The sequence below is a fragment of the Trachypithecus francoisi genome, unplaced genomic scaffold (genome assembly GCF_009764315.1).
Source record: "Trachypithecus francoisi isolate TF-2019V2 unplaced genomic scaffold, Tfra_2.0 Lachesis_group16, whole genome shotgun sequence".
In the NCBI taxonomy this organism is placed as follows: domain Eukaryota; kingdom Metazoa; phylum Chordata; class Mammalia; order Primates; family Cercopithecidae; genus Trachypithecus; species Trachypithecus francoisi.
The window spans coordinates 72,386,757-72,408,813 of NW_022681461.1; the positions used below are offsets into that span (position 1 = coordinate 72,386,757).

Consider the following 22,057-nt stretch of genomic DNA (forward strand, 5'->3'; position numbering starts at 1 on the left):
TCCTCTTCCTCCTCCTACTTGTCCTCCTCCTCTTCCTCCTCCTCCAGCGTCTTTCCCAAACACACACCCTGTCCAGCCGGCCACCGCCACTCTGGAGAGAGGCTGGATTTCTTTCTTCCATTAAACAGAAAACTCTGTGGTTTCTCAAAGCACTTTCATCCGAGATGGAGTCCGGGATGTCTCAAAGAAGAGAGTCCTGGGCCAGCCCGTCCTTCTGCCCACCCTGCGAGGGGCTCAGCTGGCTCCCGGGTTACATGCTCACACGCATGGGCTGTGGGTCCCCTGTGGCTTGTCCCCAGGGCCCAAGCTAGCCCCAAAGTGCTGCTCCAGGGGGAGAGGCATCCATCCCTCACAACGGCACCCCGTGGCACTGGGATCCCTAGCAGGCTCCACCCCACACACATCCTGAGGGCTCCCAGGCTGGGGCAGAGCAAAGCCGCCTCCAGCCAGCCTGCCAGCAGCCGCTCCCTACAAGACCAAGCCAATCATCACCGAGGCTTCCTTGTCACACCCCCACCCCGACACCGTTCCTGTCCCAATGGGAGGCTACAACTGAACCCAGGGTCCTGCAGCCAGCACACGCTGACTTCCAGAATGTGACCGCCCCCAGGGTGGGGGGCGGGTGGCAGCTTCAGTCCCTTCCCAGCACACAGCTGAATCTTTGAATGCAAAACTCTGGGGAATCCTATGTGGAAAGAGAACCTGGGGCTTCCTCTCCCGGAGACAGACAGCTGGGAGGGCAATTTGGACTGTAACAGTCCATTACAATTAGTGAATGACAGAGACATCCCTAAGGAGGAACTGCGGGGGCAGTGGAACAAGCCCTGGACTGGGAGGAGAGGGTCCCCAGCTCCAGTTCCAGCTCCAGCACTAGTTGATTGGGTGTCACTGAACAAATTCCTGCCCCTCTTTGAGCCTCAGTTTCTTCATCTGTAAAATGGGGCTGCTAACCTTGACCCGCCCACCTGTGGGATGAATAGAGGATTCTCTGAGCTGGCTCTTGGCTACCCTTTCTTGACCATGAACTCTGTGCCAGGCCCTGTTTCCAGAGCTCTGCCTGCATTAATTCACTGAATCCTCACCAGCAGCTTGTGAGGAGGACTATGATTATCCCAGTTACAGATGAAGAGTCCGAGGTACAGAATGGCAAAGGAAGTTGCCCACAGTCACTTAGCCAGTTGGCTATATAGCCAGGACTGAAAACTACTCGCTCCAATCACCTTGCCCGCTCTTAACCACCATACAGCCCGACAACTGCAAGACGCTGCTGTGCCAGCACAGAGCTGTTCTCTGGTGCTGCAGCTTGTCACAATGTCAACAAATGCACCCTGGGCTGTCCCTGAGACCCAAGTTGGGAATGCCCAACTTCTGACTGGCTCCCACCAGAGCAGCAGGCATCCTGGGATGATGGCACAGAGAAAATGGACAGAAGGAGCCTCTATTTTCCCGTGCCCAGCCCGCCCATCTTGGCCACCTAGGCTGAAGCACAGTCTCTCTGTCTCTTTCTCTCCCTATGGTAGAGACCCCCTCCAGGGTCTCGGGATGTTTCTGCCTGTATCCCTGCCCCTGTCTATCTCTGACTCTCTGTTCCTGACTCTCTCACATACACAAGCATACACATGAACACTGCTACAAGAAAACATTCTTTATCAGGTCGACTCAGAACAGCCCTCCTCTGAGTTGGTCACTCACAAACTCCAACCTGTGTTTCATCTTGTCTCTGGGGGCAGAACCAAGGCAGTCCTTGCAGGGCCCAGGAATCTTCTAGATTGGAAGGCTGTCATCCGGCTGGCTCCTGAAAAGCAGGATTCACACTTGGCCTGGGAAGCTAAGGAGGTGAGTCTCAAGAGATGGCCAATTCCAATGGAGCTGACCAATCACCAATGAGGCTGGCTGGTTTCCAGGATGGAATTTCCAGTGCATGGGATAAGATTTTCTTAAGGTGGGGAGCCTGAATGTAGGATTCCTTCATGTCACAGGTGCCCTCGAGCTTCAGCTGAGTTGTCACCTTCTTTCAATCAACAAACAGTTACAGAGCATAGACTGTGTGCCAGGCACTGTGCTGGGCCCCAGGGATGCGGTGGAGAACTGATAGGCTGGGCCTTGCATTCACAAAGCTGACAGTCCAGTGAGAGAAGCAGACATTAGCCATGGAGTGGGACTAATGACTCCAAAATTACACCCTATGCTGTGATGGGCAAAGCAGTTCTGCCAACCCAGTGCGCCAGTTCCAGAACGAGTCCAGAATACATTCGTCAATGCTCTGGACCATAGCATGGTGAGGAAAGGGTAGAGCAGCTCAGTGCCCCAAGGCCCAGAGCCTGCCAGGCCCGGATAGGAGAGCATCCCATGACTGGAGGAGCCCTGTGGCAGCCACTGCCCTCTGCCTCCCATAGCTCCAGACACAAATCAGCAGGGCTGGGGGGTCTCCCAGTGTATAGCCTAGGGCAGGATAGGGGAGTCACTGGCAGCCAGGCTATCTAAGCCAGAGGGCCCTCAGAGATCTTTCACTGTTGTTTCCCATTTACAGCCAGTGAAACTGAGGCCCAGAGAGGGAAAGTAGCTTTCCCAAGGAAACACAGTAACTGAGTGGCAGGGCTGAGATTGCTAACTCCCAGTCCAGTGCTCCTTTCACCACATCCCAATGCTTCTCAGAGGTACATAAATGATTGTGCTGTTCAGTACAGGATAAATTGGGATCTAGAGAGTGGTAAGATCTAGGCGGCCCACAGGCCCAGGGGTCAGCACTCAGGACCTGGGCCTCAATCACTGATCCACATATTTCACATAACAAACACTTATTTGACACATGATAGCACTGCTCTAAGTACTTTCTGAATACTGATTGACTGATTGATTAAATCCTCATAACTCTATCAGACATGATTTCTTTTTTTTTTTTTTTGAGACAGAGTCTTGCTCTGTCACCCAGGCTGGTGTGCAGCGGCACGATCTCGGCTCACTGCAACCTCCGCCTCCTGGGTTCAAGCAATTCTCGTGCCACAGCCTCCCAAGTAGCTGGGACTACAGGCATGCGCCACCACACCCAGCTGATTTTTTGCATTTTTGCCATGTTGGCCAGGCTGATCTTGAACTCCTGCAGGCCTCAAGCAATATGCCTATCTCAGCTTCCCAAAGTGCTGGGATTACAGGCAAGAGCCACGCACCCGGCCTCAGATATGATTTCTAATATCCCTATTTTATGGATGTGTAAGCAGAGGCATAGAGAGACTATGAAACCTGCCTAAGGTCAAACGCTAGTAAGTGCAGGGCTACAGATGAAGCCCAGTTCACTTTCCACTGTGTCCTGTACCATGGCCCAGGGCAGTCCATGGAACAGATGAGCCCATCAGTTACACAGAGAACTGTACAGCCCGACCACACAGGTCAGGCACTGTGCTGGGCCCTAGGGATGTGGTGGAGAACAAACTCCCCACTGTTCACACAGGTTGGCAGCAGCTCCCAGGGCTAGGACCAGGGAGGTTCAGCAGGGACCCACCTCCTATTTTTGGAATACAGTACCCTCAAGCAGAGCCCAAGTCTTTAGACAGAGATGCAGCAATAGCCTGGGATGCAGCCAGATGCCAGACACAGGCTGTTCCCCTACAGTCCACACCACAGCGAGGTTTCCACTGTCTTCCTTTACTGCTTCCACTGCGTGAAGACCAGTGCACCTTGTGGGTTTATGCTCCCAAGACCCCATCATGAGCATGTAATTCAGCACTTTGGGAGGCTGAGGTGGGAGGATCATTTGAGCCCAGGAGGTTGAGACCAGCCTGGGCAACATAGGAAGACTCCATCTCTAAAAAAAAAAAAAAAAAAAAAAAAATTAATTAAAAAAAATAAAAATTAGCTGGGCATGGTGGTGTGTGCCTGTGATCCCAGCTACTCAAGAGGCTGAAGTGGGAGGATGCTTGAGTCCAGGAGGTTGAGGTTGAGGCTGCAGTGAGCCATAATAATTGTGCCACTGCATTCCCACCTGGGTGACAGAGCAAGACCCTGTGAGAGGGAGAGAGAGAGAGGGAGAGAGAAAAAAGAAAAGAAAAGAAAAGAAAAGAAAAGAAAAAGACAAAGAAAAAGAAAAGAAGGGAAGAGAAGGGAAGGGAAGGAAAGGGAAGGGAAGGGGCCGGGCGCAGTGGCTCACATCTGTAATCCCAGTACTTTGGGAGGTGGAGGCAGGCGGATAACTTGAGGTCAGGAGTTTGAGACCAACCTGGTCAACATGGTGAAATCTCATCTCTACTAAAAATACAAAAAAGTAGCTGGGCATGGTGGCATGCGCCTGTAATCCCAGCTACTTGGGAGGCTGAGGCGCAAGAATTGCTTGAATCTGGGAGGTGAAGGTTGCAGTGAGCCGAGATCACATCACTGCACTCCAGCCTGGGCAACAGAGCGAGACTCCATTTCAAAAAGAAAAAAAGAAAGAGAGAGAGAGAGAAGCCAGGGAAAGGTGTGGTCCCAGGAATTCCAGAGCACTTCAGAGTAAGACTAGCCCCTTGCCCCTACTAAGCTGCTTAGCTTTCATCACCCCCAGACACCCCAAGACTGTGCTGGGTACACACTGGCTTCAACTTCTGTAGAGCCCTGCCACTGTCCCAACTCACTACAGAAGAAAGTGACAACCCCAGGCTGCTCTTTGAAACTCTCTGGAAGTGTCTGTATATGGCCACCGCAGTCCAAGCTTTGAATCTGCTAACTCACTTAGAAAGTTCTGAGCTTTTACTCCCTGGGGTTCACAGCCCTGGTTTGGGGGTCTAGAGACTCTATGCAAAAAGGCCCTCCCACTGCAGAATCGGCCAAGCAATGTTAATTAGTTATTTCAATAACCACTGAATCCCTGCTCTGTGCTGGAGCCAGTACTAGGAACTAAGGATACAGAGCTGGCCGGAGCAGCCCACCCATGGGATGGAACTTGGAGGGGGTCATGGCAGATGAAGCCACTGATGCTGCAGGCGGGGGCTGCCTTGCCATGTTTTGGACTCTAGGACCCTAGCACCCGGGCAAGGGACACAATCTCCTACTGCTTGCTTGGTGTAGGTCTTGCTCTTCCTGGTGGCACGGGCCTTGTTCTGGGGCACCTGCCACAAGTGGTGGGGTGGGGTAAGACAGAGCAGGTATCCTTAGGTTCAGGTTCACAGGGAATTCTGTGGCTTGTGGCCTGCAGAACCCAGGGTAAGCCCCTTCCCCTTCCTGACCTCAGTCCTCCATCTCTAAAATGAGACCAGGAAGTGGGTGTCTAGTGGCCCTAGCCCTACTCCTCCCCTCCCATGGACAGTCCCATGCCCCTCCAGGCCCTCTCAGTAAAGGAATCAGCTCAGCCAGTGGAATTTAGAGAGAGCACAGTCTTTGGAGTCTAAACAATCTGAGTGTGAATTATCCTGGGCAAGTCCCTTTACTATCTCTGAGTCTCAGTTTCCTCATCTGTAAAATGGGCCTCACTGGACCCTGAGGAGGACTAGACGACGTGGTATATGTGGAATGCCTGGTACACAGTAAGTGCTCAATAAATAAGAGCCATCATTGTTATTGCTATGATGTCATGGTTGCTATCATCTGTGAAAAGACAGAATACACCTTGAGAGGGTTAATGTAAATAGTAAAATTAAATGTGATAACACCTGTTGAGGGGCTAACAGATGAGGGCCTGGTGTGTTCTAATAGCTGAGAATCATTTCCATTTTTTGATAAACAGGCTATTCTCATCATGCCCAGCTTACAGATCAGGAAACTGAGGTATAGAAGTTACAAGGCAGAAGCCCAGAAGGCAGCATGGCTCCCAGGCCCATGCTCTTAACTGTACATTCTGCCCCTAATCTCTTATTCCCCAACTGTCTCCCCCTTGATATCTGCCTCTTCCTCAGCAACTTGAGGCAGCAATGGATGATTCCCAACCTGCTAACGGAAACGGTGGCTCCCAACCCTGCAAGGAGAAGGCCACAAGCAGCAAAAGCCAGGAGATCAAATGTCCCCCCCACAGAGCTAGCCCCCAGGCCTGCTGCTGGCTGGATTCTGCCTCCATCCGGGGCACGCTTTGCAGTCACCTCAGCAGTATCAGCCTGACCTTGGGCAGCTGTAGCAGGTCAGGATGGCTGGGAGCCATGACTGTCTCCCTTCCTGGCTCCGGTCCAACCAGCCACATGCTGTCCAGAGACTTCGAGGTTTTGGGAGCAATCCTCGACCCACTGTGCTTGTGCCAGCTCCAGGGCCAGGCTGTGTCCTGTCAGCCCATGTTCCTGGGAAGTGTTCAGCACAAAGCCACTGACTCAGCTACGGGGAGACCAGGCCTGTGACCTTGGTTGCTGGAAACAGTTCTCCACACACTCCCCTGGGTCCACCCACTGCCTGGACTGTTGGGGTTGAGCCCAAGCCATCAAAACAAAGGATCAGTGGGGGAAAGACCGAAATGCTAACTTTGCTGCTGCCTTCTGCGAACCCTGGGGCAAGGCCAATCCCCTCCACCACCTTCAAGCCTCAGTTTCCCTGTCCCTAAAATGCACCGGGGTTGAACTAGATCAGTCTACTCAAAGTGTGTTCTGCAGAACCATATGGGTTCACAGGCTGCTTGTTACCAGTCTGCAGTGAGATAGGTAGCAAGACTGAGTGTGTTTAAAGATCTTCGACTTGACATTGCCACGTCCAAGCATGAGATGAGTGGACTGGTCTCACTGAATAGGGCATGAGCTGGCTCAGGTGTTCTCAAGCCAGCGTAATAAATCACATGCAGTGTGATGCTACAAAATGTCAAAGACCCTCACCACAGGTAGCTTAAGGAGTCCTGATTTAAATGGCTTTGTTTCACGAGAACTCACTAACTCAGACCCTATCATGATACTTACATATACAGTAGGACTCGATCCTGCCACCCAAACCACCCCTCCTCCACTGCTCCCAACTCAGAGAATAGCACCAACTGTTTCCCTGAGCTAGACATTTTTTTTTTTTTTTATGGATGGAGTTTCACTCTTGTTGCCCAAGCTGGAGTGCAATGGCACAATCTCAGCTCACTGCAACTTCCGCCTCCTGGGTTCAAGCAATTCTCCTGCCTCAACCTCCCAAGTAGCTGGGATTACAGGCATCTGCCACCATGCCCCGTTAATTTTTTGTATTTTTAGTAGAGACAGGGTTTCACCATGTTGGCCAGGCTGGTCTCGAACTCCTGACCTCAAGTGATCCACCCGCCTAGACCTCCCAAAGTGCTGAGATTAGATGCGTGAGCCACCGCGCCTGGCCTGAGCTAGACTTTTGAGCACCATTCTTCTCCCAAACATTCCCCCTGCAATTAATCACAGAATTTTGCAGACAACTCCTGCTATACATCCTGTGGATCTCTCACCTCTCTCTCAATCCCTGGTGCCTCAGTCTTAGTCCAAGACGCCATCAGTTCTCCCTGGCCGAGGGCAATAGCTCCATACTGCCCCCTGCCTCTCATTTTGCCTTCCTCCTCACCATTCTGAACCCTGAGGCCAGCATCAGCAACACCCATCAACACCTGCACTCAGGATAAAGTCACACTTCTTCCTACAGCTTCTCAAGACCAGCGCTGTCTGATCCTGAACATACCTCCAGCTTCATCTCATGCTCTGTTCCCCTTCCTTGTCTTCCTGCCTACGCTGGCCTGCATTAGGGTCCCCAACTAGAACAATCCTTACATCCCAAGCCCCCCTGCCTCAGAAACTCTCCCCAGGTCCTCCCGGTAGGCGCTCTCATTAGGCCCTTTGTCACCACTGTCATCGATTTATTATATGCTGTTCATGACTGGTGTCCTGGCCCCACACTAGACTGTCAGCTCTGTCGGGTGAGGACCATGCTGGTTGATGAGCCAGGAAGTAGAGGACATCTGAGATCTGCCTAACCAGACCCCATTCACTTGAGGAACTAACCTTCCCTCTCTCATTCTCAAGCCAGGTGATTCACAAGGAACTGACCCAACTCCTGCTCCAGGGAAAGGCATGTGACCCAGGACTCAGTCCATTAGTTTAACCCATCCCACTGTCCTCAGTGGCTGGGATGGGCCTGTGATCCTACTTGTGCCAATGAGGCTCAGGCCCAGGGACTTTGATGAAATGATTGAGGGAGTCCAACTCCAAGGCCATGGCCATAACCCTGGCCCTTCTGGCAGCAGCACTGCTACCACTAAGGGAATGAGCTAACACCTAAGTAAATAGAACCAAGAGATGAAGAGGCTGAGGCCAGTTCTCAGTGACATTGCTCAAGGGTCTGAATCCAACTAGGCCTGAAGGCTATCCTTCCTAATCCAGTAAATTCCATTTACTGCTAGAAGCTAATCTGAGTTGGGTTTTTGTCAATTATGCATACTGCATTGCCAGTACTTAGCACAGTGTTTGATGGACATTAGGCACTGTAAACTTCTTTGCTCACTCACACAGTCATTCAACAAACACTCAGCAGAGTGAAGGTGACCACGTGTGTTCTATAAGAAGAGTCATCGTGGCTGCCGTTGACAGAGGTGACTACATGGACAGGAGTAGGAAGAGGGAGACCCACAAGAAGCAATGCAGCAGTCCCAGGGACAAAGAAGAGGCCTGAAGAGGGTGGCTGAGACCAAGGGAAGAGGAGGGAGGGGAAGAGTCCCAACTCTAAATTCACTGGAGAACCTCTGACAATCCCTGCCCGTCTCTGGCCTCAGTAGCCCAGTCTGTTTCAGATCCATCATCCTAGCATCCCCAAGCTTTCCCCCACTGATTACAGAGTTCCTGCCTGTTGATACTCAACATTGTCACTGGAGAGTACTGAGGGGAAGGGCAGGGTGGGCTCTGGGGTTGGGACCCAACAGGCAGGGAGTACAGTATAGCAGCTAAGGACACGGGCTCTGGAGCCAGGTGCTTGGGATTAGAACCTGGCCTGCACCTCCTAACTAGGAGACCTTGTATAATCTGTTCAATCTCTCTTTTCCTTTGTTTTCTCATCTATGACATGGGGATAATAACAATAGTGCTGGGAAGATTATATATTATCACAGAAAGAAAGCACGCTTTAATGTTAGGCACTATTATTATTATTATTATTATTTGTAGTAGGAAGTCCAGAAAGAGGAGATTGAATACATAGAATAGAAACCATTCCTAAATTAATAGAAAACTTCCCTGAACTAAAGGAAGACTTGGGTCTTCAGACTGAAAGGATTTACCTAGTTAGGACCAGGAAAAATTACCAAAAGAAAACAAACAACTAGAAATCATCTAGGGAAATTTCTGAATTCCAAAGATTGGAAAGAGGAATCCTGGTTGTTTCCATAAATAAATTTTAGAGAATCAAGGAAAAACTGCTCTTAAAACACTAAATACTGGGGAAGCCAGAGAACACTGCTCTCAGGCTTCTGGGAGAGAAGGACGATTCACTTAGAAATTTCTATTCAAGCAAACGATGACTCAAACATGAGGACAAATATTTTCAGGCTTACCAGGATAAGAAAGGATACCACCCACAGACCCTTTCTGGAAAAATTACTCAAGAAAGCTCTACAGACAAAAGTGAATTAAAATCGAGAAGTCAAGAATGAGATGATGTGGTATGTGAGAGACAGAGGCAAGCCATGAAAACGGAAACATTTAGAGCCTTAACTACTGATAACTAAAAGTGCAATTTTAAGTAAATGATTCTTAAAACAGAATAGTGCTAATGTTTAAAAATAGTCACAACCGGCAGGCATGGTGGCTTACACCTGTAATCCTAGCACTTTGGGAGGCCAAGGCAGGCAGATCACGAGGTCAGGAGTTTGAGACCAGCCTGACCAACAGGGTAAAACCCTATCTACTAAAAATACAAAAATTAGCCGGGCGTAGTGGCAGGTGCCTGTAATCCCAGCTACTCAGAAGGCTGAGGCAGGAAAATCACTTGAACCCGGGAGGTGGAGATTGCAGGAGCTGAGATCGCACCACAACCGGAAACTGAAATTCCAGATAATTAGAACAATACCTAGGAGGTATGGAAGAAAGCAGAGAAGTATGGTCCAGCCGACATGATCATTATGGGTTAGAGGCCATGAGGACAGGCTACTATGGATCTGGTGTCATTCCTGATGTTGAAATATGTTTGTGACAAAGGTAACGGTAAAGCCACTAGAATTAGGGTGTATAACTCCAAAGGAAATTTTGCAGAAGAATAATAGGGGTTGGCCTTGGGATGTTTACTACTAAACCATATTCTGAAGCTAAAGTCATTAAGTCTAACCTGATGTAGGAATAGACAGATCAACGAGGGAGATGAGAGAGCTTAGAAGCCAAACCACCCATATGTGGAAATTTGGTCTATAAGTGAAGAAAGGAAAGACAATTCAAAAAAATTGGGTTGGAAAAACTGGCCAAACCATTTGGGGGAAAAAACTAATAAGAGTTCCATCTGACACCAGGCACTAAATTAATTGCAGATGAATTTAAAATATAAATGCAAAAAATAAAAGAATAAAAGTACCTGAATAAAATTTAGATGAATATTTCTCATAATCTAGGGGTAGGAAAGACCTCAGAAAATATAGGTGCTCCCAACCCCACCAAAAAAACTTGATACAAAAAAAGTTTACTTCTAAATGATAAAAGATACTATAAAGTTAGAAGGTAAATAACAAACTAGAAAAATAATTATAACCCATATAATAAGCACATGGTTAATATTCTAACCACATAAAGGGCTCTTACAAATGAGATAATGCCTCAGTCAAAAACTGGGCAAATGACATGAACTGACAAGCCAAAGCAGAAATATAGGTGACTGATCAATATAAAAAGGGGCTGGGCACAGTGGCTCACGCCTATAATTCCAGCACTTTGGGAGGCTGAGGTGGGTGAATCACTTGAGGTCAGAAGTTCAAGACCAGCCTGGCCAACATGGTGAAACTCCATCTCTACTAAAAATACAAAAATGTAGCTGGGTATGGTGGCATGCACCTGTAATCCCAGTTACTCAGGAGGCTGAGGCAGGAGAATCGCTTGAACCTGGAAAGTGGAGGTTGCAGTGAGCCGAGATGGCGCCACCACACTCCAGCCTCTGTGACAGAGCAAGACTCCATTTCAAAAAATAAAATAAAATGAATCTCAACCTCACTAATAATGAAATAAATGTAAATTAAGATTAAATATAAATTTTCACTTCTTGTACCAACAAAGAATTAAAAGCAATTTAACATTCCATTTTACGCAGGGTGAACTCTCATTCACTGTGAGTAGGAATGCAAATTGTACATGTACTTAACCTCTGTTCTTCTGGTTTCTCAATTATAAAATGGGATAAGAACAACAGTGTTGGGGAGATGACATGTGTAAACAGAAGGAAAGCATTTTTAGAGCACTTCGGCAGTGTGTGCCACACTCTCTCCTAACAGAAAAGCGCAGCAAGATGTTTATTGCAACATTGCTCAGAATATCAAAACATTAGAAACAATCTAATCATGCATCAATACATTCAATACATTATGGTAACTGGGACTACAGGTGCCTGCCACCACACCCAGCATATATATATATATATATATATATATATATATTTTTTTTTTTTAGTAGAGACAGGTTTTCACCTTGTTGCCCAGGCTGGTCTTGAACTCTGGACTCTGGATCAGCCCGCCTCAGCCTCCCAAAGTGCTGGGATTACAGACTTGAGCCACCACGCCCAGCAGTACAGCCACTTTGGGAAACAGTCTGGTAGTTTCTCAAAAAGTTAAACATTAGTTACCATTTGGCCCAGCAATTTCACTCCTAGGTGTACACGTAAGAGAAATAAAAATATATGACCATACAAAAAAACTTGCACACAGATATGTATGGCAGCATTATACAGAATAGCCAAAAGGTATAAACAACCCAAATGCCCATCAACTGATGAACGATTAAACAAAATGTGATATTCCATATAACAGAATATCATTCAGCCATGAAAAGGAATTAGGTGCTGATATATGCTACAACATGGATGATCCTAAAAACATTATGCTTATATGAAAGAAGCCAGTTGCAAAAGTCCAAATATTATATAATTCCCTTTATATGAAATGTCCAATATAGGCAAATCTACAGAGATGAAAAGTATGAACTAATGGTCGCTTCGGGTTGGAGGAGATGGTGGAATTAATGGATGATAGCTAAGTAGTATGATTTCTTTTTGAGATAATGAAAATGTTCTAAAATTGATTGTGGTGATGGTTACACAAGTGTGTGAATATACAAAAAATTATTGAATTGTGTACTTTAAATGGGTGAATTGTATGGCATTTGAATTAAATCTCAATAAAACTACTCTAAAACAAATTATAGATATGACTAATAAGTCAGAAACATCTGTAATTTAAAGAAATTATTAAAAAAAAGGCTAACATACAAATATCCTTATTATAGAAAGAGCTCTTTGTGAATTAATAATTAAACTATAAAAGTCCCAATGGAAAAATGAGCAAAAGACTTGCACAGGCTATTCCCAAAAGAGGCAACACAAGTGACTAGAAGGCATATAAATAAATGTTCAACATCTCTAATAATGAAAAAAATGAACCTATTAAAAAATGTAATAATATACCATGTTGGTAATGATGAGGGGGAATAAACATTTTCTTATCCAGACTACCTCAGTTTGCTTGATTTGACAAGATTTTCAGTGCTAAAAAGGGAAAATCCCAGGCAAAGCAGGATGAGCTGGTCAATCTAGATGAGATTAGAAATCAGTACAACCTTTCTGCAGGGTAATTTGGCAATAGGATCAATAATCTATTTTATAAATATATAACCTTTGACCCAAAACTCTACTAACAGGCATTTATTCTAACAAAACATTCATTCATTCAACAAATATTTGTTTATTCAGTTCCTTTTTGAAATGAAGTTTTACTCTGTTGCCCAGGCTGGAATGCAGTGGCACAATCTCGGCTCACTGCAACCTCAACATGCCAAGTTCAAGCGATTCTCCCACCTCAGCCTCCCCAGTAACTGGGACTACAGGTATGCACCACCATGCCTGGCTAATTTTTGTATTTTTTGGTAGAGACGGTGTTTCACCAAGTTGGCTAGGCTGGTCTCGAACTCCTGACCTCAGTGATCCACCCACCTTGGCCTCCCAAAGTGGTGGGATTACAAGCATGAGCCACTGCACCCAACAAATATTTATTTAGAATCAAATGTGTACTAGATGTTGAGCTGGATGCTGGGGGTGCCAAGATATACCTAAGAGGATTTTTTTTTTTTTTTTCATTCAGAGATAGGGTCTCACTGCTGGAGTGCAGTGGTGTAATCATAGCTTACTGTAACCTTGAACTCAGGCTCAAGCCATCCTCCCACCTCAGCCTCCTGTACAAGGATTTTTATCTGAGGTTTTTGTAACAAAGAAAAATTGCAAGCAACCTGAATGATAAACCACTGAAGATTACTTAAACAAAGCATGTTTCATCTACACAATGAAATACTCCACAGGCACTAAAAATGATGTTGTAGAAGAATATTTATTGAAATGGAAACATGGATACACTATGCTGTTAAATGGGGGAGAAAAAGCAGGTTAGAAAATTGCACCAGTAACCCCAATTTGCAAATAAGATATATGTATGTATAAATGAATGCCTGACAGGACACATTCCAAAATGTTAACAGTGGTTTATCTCTGGGTGCTGGGATTAAGGATGAACTTCATTCCCTGTTCCTGGTTCATCTGTATTAAATGTTTTCTTCATAATAAACATCAATCACATGGATTACTTTTGCTACAACACAACAACAACAACAACAAAAGTCAACTGCATTAAAACAAACAAACAAAGAAAAAAACAACTTCCCATGCCCCATGAGTGGAGGCCCCAAGGAAGGGGGTTATAGAAAGTCAGATACATGTTCATGGCTTGGTTTTGCAACAAGAGCTACTATTAAGTACCTACTGCATGCCAGGCATTACAATAGATCCCCTTTGATCCTCACAAAGACCCCAGTGAAATCAGCGTTCTTGTCTCATTTCACAGATGTTCTGTGACCCACCAGTAATCCCATGGCTAGTGAGAGGAAGAGCTAGGATTTGAACCCTGGCCTGTCTGTCTCTAAACCTGCAGGAGCCTGCTACCACCTCAGCTGCCTCTGTTCCTGGGGAGGGGCAGGGAAAGGTCCTGAGCTACTAAGGCCTCTGTCCTGCAGGCCAGATCTAGGCTGGTCCTTGTCCTCCCTCCCTGCAGACAGTCCAAAGAAAGGAGGACAAGTCAGCAAGGGAGGGGACACCAGCAAGAGGAGGTGTGGCACTGGACAGCCGGCTGGCTGAGGTCAGGGCTCAGGATGGGCTAGCCGGGGACTCCTCGCCTGCCAGGCGACTCTCAGGAAGCCTGACCACATCCGGTCCCAGGAGTTCCCAGGCTCTGTGCGCCCAAAGGCAGTGACAGCAAACCTCACAAGGCCTGCAGCCACTGTGCTGAAAGAGCCAGGGAAAAACAGCCTGCCAACTGGGCCCTTCTCCCTGGGTTTGTTCACCACCAGCCAGTGCTTTCTGCTCTCTGGGCCTCCAGGGCCTCCTCACCTGTATGAGGAGGGGGTGTGAGAGCTGATGGCTCCAGGACCCTCCCAGATGGAATTATGTGACTCCATGGGACTTCCGCACATCGGGCCTGGCAGGAAGAGGAAGGGGGTGAGGTCTCCCCACCCAGCTCCTGAAGGAGCCCCCTCCTCTTCCCCTCAGCTCCATTCCCACTGCTATTTTTAGAACAGATGTCAGGGAGCATCTCCACTAGTCCAGCCATGCTCCTAGCTGCAGGTAAAACACAGCAGCCCCATTCATTCTGCTCCAGCAAGCACACGCCAGGAATTTAGACAAGCCAGAGAACTAGACAACCTCTCCCCACGCCATTAGCAGAGCTGCTTTCTCACTATTTCCATTACAGCCCAACATGGTGACTTGTATTTCCTAAGGCCAACACAGTGAGTTGCTGAGTGAGACAACTCTGAGACCATCTGTGCCCCTCCTCCACCCCCAGCCCAGCAGAATCTTCAGAAGTCACCAACTACATGCCCTTGGCCAAGTTTTGGCCTCTTTCACTTGGTTTCTACAATCTAGCTTGTTAATCAATTGATCTCAGTGAGGGAGGGAGGGAGGAGGCTTTCCAGCTCCATATTCAAAGTTTCTATGGTTCTACCAATATTCTAGTCACTCATAAAATAAATGCTATATTTCCAAAGTCCACCTGAGTATTGATTATAGGCCTCTGAATGCATTTTCCCACTCAAAAGTATGTTATAAATGGTGGTCAGCTTCCTAGGCCAGCCTACTTAACCCTTAATAGTCTTCCATCAAGTAGAAACAGTAGAAAACCATATTGCAATAATAGACTTAAACCAAAACAGAAACCCACTAACATTTAGGACAATTTTTTTGAAAATTTATCTTGGGTAGGGTTATCCCAGCAGAAGTGGGTAGGTACTAAAGGTAATGAAAAAGTCAATGGCGACTTATGGGGAAAAGTCTGAAGGAGACTTCTGACCACACCAGAAATGAAAGGACTACAAACCAGTGACCACAAATTCCACACAGAAATTAGCCTGATGCCTTGGACTGGGAGTTGGAAAGGTTAAAGAATGTACTTGCATACACATTCGGCTAGTGCCAAAGTAACTGCAGTTCTCATCATTACTTTTAATGGAAAACACCACAATTACTTTTGCACCAACCTATATATACGTGAAGTTGAAACAAAAGAGTTCAGTGTGTGTGCCCAGCCACCTGAGCAGAAAGGAAGGAGGGAATGGGAAGATACAGGGTTGGAGAGCCCGTCTTGTGCTGGCCTCCCACGAGGGAGGCTGGAAGAGGCACCTCTAGGGGAGAGGAGGCAGTAATGTGCTCATAATTTGGGTGTCTGTGATGAGGACCCCTTTCTGTCTAAAATATACCTATGTGTGATGAGTACATGATGAATATTTACCAGGAACAACATTTGCATAGGGCCAAACACATATACTCTGTTTCAATGTGAAAACTAAAATGCCTGTTCCCTTTCTTCTTTTCGCCTGGTATTAGAGTACTGAGGCTTTGCGGTCTGCCCATTCTCCCCTCTGAAATCCCTCATGGAACTGTTTCTATGAAACATCTGTGTGTCTCCAGACAGTGACTGTGATGAAGAACCTAGCCAATTCTCCCCCTAGACCAGGATCTCCACCTTTTCTGAGGGGAGTAGCTACTTTATCATACTCATCTTTACTGTTATATCCTGATATTCTGGAATCAGATGACTCCTGGAGACCATCTGAATTCAACTCCCTCATTTTTCTTGGTAAAGGAATGGATGATCAGAGATGTGAAGCAATTTGCTCAAGGTCACATGGTGAGTACCAGCAAAATCAGGACTCAAGGCAAGATTTTCAGAATCGCCCACTGGTTTTCTCTGCGAGCAAGGGGCCCGGTGAGTAAGCTCCGCAACCCACAGCAGCAGCTCCAACTGGGTTTCCTTTCCCTCTGGGAACTCCCCAGCGTCAGCGTGGGAACACGGTGGTATCCATGACCCTGAAGTGAAACTGGTCAGACCTTCATAAACCAAGTGTAGATCCATGCTCTGGTCTCCACAAAGCTGAGGTGCAACAGAAAAAGCTCTGAATCCAAAGAATCAGGAGACCTGAGCTCTGGTCCTGGCTCTGACACTAACCTTTCTCATGATCCTGGCCAGGTCATTTCTCTTTTTGCACCTGTTTCCTCGTCTAGTTCTAGAATATAGGAGAGTTGAACTGGACAGCCTAATTCAATCCTACCTCTACGGAGCACTTACTATGGACCAGACAACATTAGAACCACAGACAAATAAAATATAACATCCACTTGCTCCCAAGAAGGAAGCTCATAGTCATCCAGGTGCTAAGGATGAATTGTGCTAAGGCAGAAAAAGTACTCTGGGAACCACGAAGGGAGAAGTCAGGACTCCTGATGCGTGCCTGAGAAAGGTGTTCTCAGAGGAGCCATTAAGCCTCGAAGGTTGAGGATTACATCCGGCGGGGACAGCCAAGGAGGGCAGTCAACATCAGGCAGATCAAACACCCTAACTGTGAATGTACACAGTGAGTTTGGAGAAGGGGAAATAGTGCGGTGTGGCTGGGCTCCAGGTGCAAAGCAGGAGTGTAGTGCTACCAAGGAGACCCTGGAAAGCCAAGTTTTATTCTGAAGACAGTGGCCTCCCACAATGGTCTTTAAGCAGGAATGTAACAGCCCAGCCTCCCTGATCCTCCCAGCTTGGATGGTCCGCACTTACAGGAAAGTTGTATAGCTAAATAATCCAAAGCAGGTGCCCTGGAGCTGGGCTGCCCAAGTTTCAATCCTAGCCACCCACTAGCTGTGTGACCTTGGGCACGTTTCTTCACTTCTCTGAGACTCAGCATCTCCATCTCTAAATTGAGCATAGTGAGAGTAAATGTATAACAGGGATAACACATCTCATAGGTCTGCATGAGGATTAGATGAGACAGGGTAGGTGAAAAGCTTGGCCCTGTGCCTGGCTCCTCTTGTAAGAGCCCATCAGATTACCTTCTGGTATCATTCTACCTTTAAAACCAAGGATCTGGGAACAGTTTGGAGGATGGATGGCTCTATTGAGAGAAAGTCTTCAGGGAAGAGAAGGCAAAGACAGGATAGAGGGTAAGGTTGCACTGTCTTCTTCAGGAGCTAAAAAAAACAATAGCAAGACAGCTGAGACCAAGAGCAAGACAGCGAAGAAGGCAGTCTGTCCACCAATAGGGCAGCAGCAGGGAACTGGGAGGAGAGCTGGAAGCTGCCTGGAAACAGCTTTTTAGGGAGAAGAGTCTGCATCTCTTGGGGGAGATGGCTGAAATGAGATCCGATTCCCTGTTATTCAGGGCTGAGATTCTAAATCAGTCAATTAGCAAAACCTGGGCACAAAACCTGGCAGGTTCAGCATGGGCAGGCTGTCTCCCTACCCTCAGCTGGTCTCAGGTCAAAGGCCTCCTTCCAGTACTTACGCTGGGCACAAGCCACCCTGAGCCTGAAGTTATACCTCTCTGCCTTTGGCCAACATTCCATCACTGCCGAGCACTTCAGGACTCTGTCTGCTGATCCTTTTCATGCCAAATTCAAAAGGGGAAGGGGTGTAAGCTACCCATTCCAGAGCTCCCCGAGAACCTGTCTTAAGGAGCTCAATCTGATCTCTCATTTTAGGCTTTTTTCAAATCTTGTGGGAAGCTATTGATCTTTTCAGCCTGTGCCACCCTCAGGAAAATGCATTCTGGAAGTTTATCCTCCACTGGGTGGAAATTAAGGCATCTCATTTTATTTATCCTAAAAGCATCCCCTCTACAGCTTGATGGGCCACAGCTTCTGACATGCCGGATATCCCTCTCTTGCCTCTTCCTGGAGATGATTGATTTATCTTACTTCTATCCCTAAAAGGCAAACCTTTTTATCTGAAATGAGCGGTAGATGAGGTTCAAAGGCCTCGGCTTGAGGGCAAGCTTGGCCCTTGCCAGCTGTGTGACCTAGGATAAAACATCTAACTTCTCAGAGCCTTGGTCTCTTTCACCCATAAAACAAGGCTGCTGGGAGGCTGAGGGGAGATCATGCCTGGGGACCCCAGTTGCTGTCTCCAAAGTTCAGGCTCTCACTGTGGGGCTTTCGCTGTGCGGAGTCCTTCCACATTGCAAAACTGCCTGCATCTTCACTTTGCAAAACCCTCTTGGTGCCTTGGTGCCACGTGTGACAAATGAGGACTTTGGTGGGAGAATTTAGGGGGAAAAAAGTAAAGAATAAAAATATAAGACATATATAAATAAATGTCATTATTTCCAAAAGGTCTGCAAAGTCCCAACTCCCAAATGGCCAAAAGACCCAGGTCAGCAGAGATCCAGGACTGATGGCTTACAGGATAGATAAAGAGTTTTAAAAGACCCAGAGCCTGAGGCATTAAAAAAACAAACAAACAAACGTGAAAATAGGATCAGAGAGTCGGGGGTGAGTGGTGAACTAAAGAATAACTTTGTATTCAAGTTGCACAGATGGTCTTTCCAACAATAAATGGTTGTGCTCCCATCCTCCCAGCTCCTGGGCCTGAGACACCAAACCAAGACAATTGGCCCATCAGGAAAGAGGCCATTGTGTGCTTCTTAGCATGATTTATGTAGCAGGGAGGGGCTCGGCAATGCTTCCCGTGACTATAGCTCTCAAGTGCAATTTCGATAGCTTGTTCATCATCCTGGACAGCTAGGATGGACTGGGATGCTGGACAGCAGTGGCCATCAGGTCATGTTTCATCTTCTTGAGACTGTGGAGCCAAATTAATTGTTCCATCGATTTGAGAGGCAGTGCAGCAATGGTGCTATGGCTCACCACAGTCACTGCCCAAGGCCCACCAGGAACTGATGTCTGCTTCCCTAACAGCTGGGCCTGGGACCCTGATGTGAGCATCTGCTCAACTCAGCAGCTTGTCAGGACAGGCTGGGTGAAAAGTCCTGTCCCCAGGGCTGTGTGCTGCATTCAGATTGTCCATTTCTTTGTGGCCAGAGCTTCTGTCCTCTGCACCTGTCTGGTAGACACAGGTAGGTCACCAGGTCCAGGAGAGACGAGCTTGCTGCCTTCCCAGACAGGCGAGTCTCCTGTGCCTCACATTCCCCTTATGTCATTTTGTAAGGGAATCAAATGAAATCAAAGTGCAGCTTGCTGTCTGTGCAGACCCAGCTGCTCAGCCTCTCACAATTCCCCACCGGCCGGCTGAGCCCTGGAGGACAGAGATGCTGTGTATCACTGGTCCCAGTCCAGGCAGCATCTACTCCCCTGCTGGGTGGGGGGCATTGGTCTGGTCACGGGCAGATCCAGCCCATCCCCTATTAGACTGCTGAGTCAATATGTCTGATCTTTTCTAGGTTGAGAGGAGGATAAGTGGGAGGTAAGGGGTGTATTCTCTTCTAGGCCACTATTTTTGGGGTTCAAGTGGCCATAGCAGCTGAGCAAGCTCACAGGGGCACAAGAACCTTTCTCTAAAGATGCTGAGGTCTTACACAACACGAAGAATGTCCAAGGTCAGGCAGCCTCTCTGGCCTGAGCCAGCCCTCAGCCTCTCTGATCCTCTTTTCCTACGCAAGTGACTCTAATCCTCTTGATACACTTTTGCCCATGAGCCGTGCAGCAGGCAGTCAGTGGGGTGGGCTCAAACTGCTGTCCCCTTGGTTGGTCTTCCTTCAGCCTGTGGCAGGACAGTCTCCACTAGAGCTGCTAGGCCACCTCCAGCCCAGTCCCTGGCCCTTGGGAGCCCCACAGAAAGCAAGCCAAGTCAGTTTCCAGGGCACTGTGTGGCAGCTTCTATCACAATGCTCAGCATAGGATGGAAAGACAGCACAGTGGCCCCTGCTAAGGCCTGGGCAGCCGTGAACTCTCCCACCTAGCCCAGGCTGAGCACTCACTGCTCCCAACTTCCAGGAACATTCCTAGAACTCAGCAGTGGCCCCCTACCCAGGCCTGGCCAAAAGGTGGCTCTGTGAGGAAGGTCCTAATCCTCACTCACATCCACTGAGAGAGGGGCCATTGAGGAGGAGGGTAGGCAGGGGGATGAGGCAGGGAGTCATCTCTTCTCCTCCAGAGCCTGGCATTCAGGCACCCACCTCCCCAGCCACCATCCAGGACAAGCCAGCAGGACAGACCTCACCTGGTTAACTGAACGAGCCCTCTAACTGATCTCACACCCACTTGGATCCCTCCTGTGTGTAAACTGATCTTGTAGAAATGTACCTGCAACTCCCTTCCTCAAAAGCCTTCAATGGCTCCCCAGTGTATCTAGAATGAAATCAACAAGACATCAACCACCAAACCCTGCACAGTCAGGCCCTCACCCACTGTGTCTTGCCCCTCACTAAGCTCCAGTCACATTGGCCTGCTCGCCATTCCTCCAGCCCGACGAGCTCCTTCCCATCTCAAGGACTCTCCACGTGCTATTCCATCCACCAGGAACACTCTTCCCCAAGTCCAGGACTGGCTCCTTCCTCTCCAGCCCACAAGTCTAGGTTTAAAAGTTATGTCTTTCCCCATCCCCACCCCTACACACAGCAATCTAAGTACAATTCCCTCTTGAAGAAATCTGTGCTTTTTCCTTCATAGATGATCACAGCTTGCCATCACGTGTGTGCATGTGTGTGTGTTGGTGCTGACTTATTTAATGCTCACTCCGAGCTGGACTGAAATCTTGATGACAGCGAGACCGTATCCGACTTTTTCTCCACAGTATACCCAGCTCCTAGCACAGAGCCTGGCATAAAGTAGATGCACCCGACATATCCATCGAATGAATGAGTCAATGTGTACAGGTGGAAAATGAGTGAATGGGCAGAGATGTCCTCTGGCAGCAGCAGATCATGGCATTGTTCTTCATCAGGGTGACCTCTCCCAACCTCTCCTGCTGCCCCCAAGGCCGGTCCAGGAGCCATCACTGGAAGCCCAGACATGGAATGTCCTCCTCCTCCTTGGAAGGAAGAAGCCTCTGAGTCCTCTCCTCTTGGGGCTTTCTGCTGCCAGTCTCTGCATGCCCACAAGGCCTCTCACACCACTGTGGTCCTTCTGTTGACACACCCTTGGGACCGCTCCCTTCAGATGACCCTAGGCCCACCATCTTGATCCTCTGTTTCCGGTCCAGTTGAGGTGAGGTTACTGTGTGGTAGGGGATGCCCAAGAAAGGGTTAAGTTGCCAGAAGCAGAGTCCCGCCCTTGGGTTTGCTCAGCCAATCAGAGTCTGTCCTGATGAGGTAAAGCTTCTATCCTGGGTGGCATTGGTTGAGTTGACCGGCCCCATCTCCTGCTGGAGAGAGCCGAAAGGGTGGAGTTTCTGTGGAACCAGACAGAACTGGAATTAGCTCGCTTTCTACTCAGGCCGGGCTGCCTGACTGCAGGGTCTGCCTCTGCTCCTTTCTAATGCACTCACACACCCTGGCATCTCCAGGGCTGTCTCTAGTGGCCCCAGTGGAGATGACAAGGTGGCACACACCTCACTGTCACATCTGGGAGAAGTCTTAGAGCCAGAGCAGACAAAGAGGCCTCAGTTTCCCTGCCTGGGCCCCTGGAATATGGCAGGTGTCTACCAGGAAGTGACATGGAGCAGTTGTCACATGTGCTCCGA

At 48.1% G+C, this 22,057-nt stretch overlaps 1 protein-coding gene across 8 annotated transcripts in view; it reads right to left on the reverse strand.

Moving 5' to 3' along the window:
* RGS3 (regulator of G protein signaling 3) overlaps positions 1 to 22,057 on the reverse strand; it is a 135,400-nt gene that overhangs the window by 32,367 nt on the left and 80,976 nt on the right. For 2 of the 8 annotated variants that reach the window (XM_033237729.1, XM_033237737.1), the window contains one exon: positions 13,420 to 21,766. The exons of 5 other annotated variants lie outside the window; for them this stretch is intronic. In XM_033237729.1, coding sequence (XP_033093620.1) covers positions 21,659 to 21,766 — 108 coding nt within the window. In that variant the 3' untranslated portion in view covers positions 13,420 to 21,658. Of the gene's footprint in view, positions 1 to 67; positions 691 to 13,419; positions 21,767 to 22,057 lie in introns of those variants that run through there. One more of the 8 variants, XM_033237730.1, reaches the window with a different exon arrangement.